The following is a 4439-nucleotide window of genomic DNA, read 5'->3' on the forward strand; positions in this document are numbered from 1 at the left end:
CCAGACTGATTCAACTTGTTTGATTCAGATCAATTTTCAATTTCGTTTAAACTGAAAACAATTCAAATTCACTAAATTGGATCCGATAGAACCAATTTATTCAAACAAACACCCCTGATTATAACCATTTTGCCTTTGTAAATTGACACACATTGCCAATCAAAACTCATTCTCAAAATCAAAAACTAATTCTCTTAAATCGAGATTTATAAACAAACAAGAAAATCAAAAACCATATCCAAAACCCCAACTTACAAACCAAAGCAAACTTAAAACCCTATGGCGGTTGATTAATTGATCTAGAAAACAAAGATGAACGCCTTAGGATTTTATAGTGTACATAACAAATATGTAATTAATGAAAATAGAGTAATCTTTTTCCCTAAGGTATTTTGCTATCTTATGGATAAAATTATTAATTTACTATTGTACCTAAAATTTGTTTTCCGAATAAATCGTTTGAATACTATATAACTGTTTTATTCTTACATTCCAAAAACAAATTTCACAATATTTATCAAAAAGTTTAACAATATCATCAAATTTAACATAAGAATGGTTGAAAAGAAAAAAAAAGTAAGTGCAAATAAGTTAAAGAAAAAATAAATAAAAAACAATCATATATTAAGTTCACAAAACAACTCCATAGTGTGACCCCTATAATGTTGCAAGGTTGTAAGTAAGGCATACAAGGTGTACTTTGTTAGTAATGAAGTTTCTAATAGAATACATCCAAATTAATTTTAATTCATGTTTGATATTAAAATAAAATGTATAGGAAAAAAATAAGTCAATGGCCAATTAGGATCGACGACAATACATTATTACATTATACATCAATCAATCATGCCTAACTTTAAGGTGAGGTTAAGGATGAGTTGAGTGATAAGTCCAGGTGTATAAGGCCCGGTGTTATTTGTATCTACTAATACTACCTCCCCTTCATCCCTTCCTTTTTCTCTGTGTGGTCCTGGAACTTCCTTTAATATCTTTTTCATATCTACTAACAATACGCATGCTATATTTCTCAAATCAATACTATTACTTTACATTAATTAATTAATGAAATAGTTTTCTATAAATATATCTATATTCATTTTTCAGAAAATAAAAAGAGAAAAGGAAAAGAGATGTGACCGGTCTACCAATGGGAAGTCTTCACTCTTCACAAATTTGATAGAGTTTTGGGCTTAACATAAATCCAATTTATTTGGGTTGGGCCCAATCGATGCTAAGGATGTCTTTTTAATTAAACTGAAACAGCCCAATTTGAGGTGGCAACAAAGTTTGCATTTATGGAAGATTGTAGCGATTTGGTGTAATGAGTTGGTTATTGCATGTTAAGTATGCTTTATTCATTTAAAGCCTTAGCTGATTTTAGGGTTTTTGGACTTTTGGTATATTTACCCAAGAATCAAATGTGGATGTTTCTTGGGTTCTATTGTGTAAAATATAGCAATTGGCGCATACTTTAGAGAAATATATTAAAATGTGTTGGTGAAATATTAAACCTAACTTTATACGAAATTTTGGTTGTGATATATTCTATAGTCGCTTTTGCAAGTGTAACCTCTAATATGAATATGAATACATACACATGTGGGAACACTAAAAGCATCTCCAAAATCCAAACTTCCTAATTCAAATATCACTCAACAAAATCCAATTCTACTTTATCATATTCCCAGTTTACACAACTAAATGTGTCTAAAGATTTAATGTACATAAAGAACATTTTTAATACACAAAAGGGATAAACTTGTACCTAACCTTATTCATGTATTCTGTGTACTCATCTCCAAAAGCTTCCACCATCAAACCCTCTTCTAGTTTCGCCTTCTGCTCATAGTACATCAAGCAAACAGCAACAACAAAAAGTGAGCTCAATGGAGCACGAAGTGCAATGAAGTAACTCAAAAACAGAAGCCCAGTAGATGCATATATCGGGTGTCTGATCCACCTGTAAGCTCCAAATTGCACAACAGCAGTAGGCACCACCACTTTCTCTGAATACTTTGCAAGATACAATGAAGAATCATACTGTAAAAACACAGTCAACATTATCAATCCCCAAATCCCAAGATTGCTCCAACCTCCAGGAATTAAGTGAAGTTGTGGCCCTTCAAATGCTGCAAACCAGTGCGCAACCATGACTCCGACACAAAATAGAACACGGTGGTTAACAGGAGTCTGGATGTCCCATTTAGGATCGTGTTCCCGAGGATAGAAATCGCCATACAGGCGTTTACGGATACTGGTGTTGAGGAAGAAGAAATAATGGTACACGAGAAAGAAGACAAAAGGCCAACCTTCTAGGAAACCATTTGTGAAACCAGGTGGAACTAATGTAAGCCATGTGAAAGATGAAGTTACTATAGCGAGTTGCTCGAGGACACTGGATTCGCCCTTTATGTGTTTGATGAAACTGTAAATACCGTATATAGCGAGACCAATTGCAATGTACCATGGCCAAAACAACCAAGTCCAGCTAAAATACATCCAGAAGAAAGGACTAAGTAAATTACTAACCCCCCATTTTACTGACGCAACTGCAAGATACCCTAGAACCACCCATTTGCAGACCCTAATTGGGTTTAACTCGGAAATGGCCTTTTTCAGTCCATCGAGAGAGAAATTCTCGAAATTGCTCAGTGCGGAGTTACCAAGAATGGAGCTGGTGGTGTCTGAATATGAGCTCTTGATTGGTTGAACGAAATGGGTTCTGTTCCTTGAAGGGTAAAGATTCGTAGCACTTAACAGCGGACATTGCAGAGTCGTTTTGAAGGTGTTATCAGTAGATAACTGACCCACCAAGTGTTTGTTGAAATGTCTCAACGAAATTCTGTTGATTGTAGGAGGAAACAAACGACAAGGGTTTGCATTTAAGGAGACTACAACAGGCGATCCCATGGCTACGATATGCAGAATTTGGGAGACCACCGTACTAGTTGAATTCGATCATCGGATAACCTTTTGGGGGTAAACAAAGGAGAAAGCTACAAGAAGATTGACAAACTGTTTATATGCCCTAAGAATTGGGACAAGTTTAATCATTAAGGTTTCGGACTTCGAATCCAACTTACATAGTCCACACGGCCCAAACTTGGTTATTAGCCTTAGACAAATTTGCAAGAATAGTCCCTATGTTAAAACTAAAATGTTCGGGCCGAAAAAATTTGGACTCGCATCGGTGGTCCAATAGTTTAATTTTGTTGCGAGTTTAGTCCAAAATGTTTTATATTTTTTTATAATGACAGATTTTTTCTTGATATTTTCTTTTTTTCAATTATTTTATTACAGAAATCATTAAAAAAAATGCATCTCTCTCTCTCTCATAATGTTTCTCCATACCGAAACCAACAACCACCGACGGAGGTGACGAACTCCACCTCTGATCTGATTCCCAAACCACCATCCTCTATCTTTTGCTTCACACAACCATCGGCGGAGGTGACGAACTCCACCTCTGATCTGATTCCCAAACCACCATCCTCTCTCTCTATCTCTCTCTCTCTATCTATCTATCTCTCTCTTTGTCATAATGTTTCTCTATACAGAAACCAACAACCACCGGAGGAGGTGACGAACTTCACCTCTGATCTAATTCCCAAAACACCATCCTTTATCTTTTGCTTCACACGTCACCATCTCATATCTGTTTCGAAACCCTAGTGTCGTCATCCTTCTCATTGTTCTCTTTTCTGAACGTTAATGCGACAAAGGGTTATGAAGGCAACGCTAGGATTTAATATCCGACGAAGAAAGACAATTATGGATCCAAAAACGCAAAGAACTGAAGCGATGTGTTCGTTATAGGTCTAGAAAGACAATTCCGATGTCCGTCAGCGAGAAGGGCAACAGCGACTCTAGGGTTTTTGTAGATCTTGAACCATTCGAACGGTTGTGTGTGTATTTTTTTTTCAGGTTCATCAGTTTTGTTTGCATATAACACCCGATTGAAGGTACTTTTCATTTTTGACCCTTGGTGTGTATATTGTTTGCAGATTTGGTCACAAGTGGGCATTGTTGCCATTTTCAGAAAAGTGAGGGTATGTTGGGCGTACGCTGTAACGCCCCGTCTCTGGTATGATGCTTTCGTGGCTTTTATTTAGAAGTTTTATTGAGGGACTCGGCGAGTCTATGGCCTGACTCGTCGAGTAGGGTTGAGTTTTCGTGCACATGTTAGTTGGCGACTCGGGCGAGTCTGCCTGCCTGGAAGAAACCCTAAATCCCCGGGTTGCTCACTATTTAAGCAATGCTTTGTGCCCCAAACTCGCCTCCTTCACCCTCAGAGAGCTGTGAGAAAACCCTAATCCATCCCTTGTTTGTTTTAAGTGCTTTTGTGTGGATTTTGAAGGCTTGAAGAAGAAGAAGAAGAAAGGAGCAAGGAGAAGAAGTGTTGAGCAAAGATCCAAGGGCAAAATCAGAGTTCATTGAGG

The 4439-nt window shown here is 37.0% G+C and overlaps 1 protein-coding gene across 1 annotated transcript; it reads right to left on the reverse strand.

The window, feature by feature from the left end:
* Positions 1-1652: 1652 nt before the first annotated feature.
* On the reverse strand, positions 1653-3031 carry LOC145069409 (protein C-terminal S-isoprenylcysteine carboxyl O-methyltransferase). The gene has a single exon (XM_079016334.1). The coding sequence runs from the start codon at positions 2908-2910 to the stop codon at positions 1738-1740; it is 1173 nt and encodes a 390-aa protein (XP_078872460.1). The 5' UTR covers positions 2911-3031; the 3' UTR covers positions 1653-1737.
* Positions 3032-4439: the final 1408 nt, after the last annotated feature.

The sequence above is a fragment of the Lactuca serriola genome, chromosome 8, assembly GCF_051521515.1.
Source record: "Lactuca serriola cultivar US96UC23 chromosome 8, Lser_US96UC23_V15, whole genome shotgun sequence".
NCBI classification, from domain to species: Eukaryota; Viridiplantae; Streptophyta; class Magnoliopsida; order Asterales; family Asteraceae; genus Lactuca; species Lactuca serriola.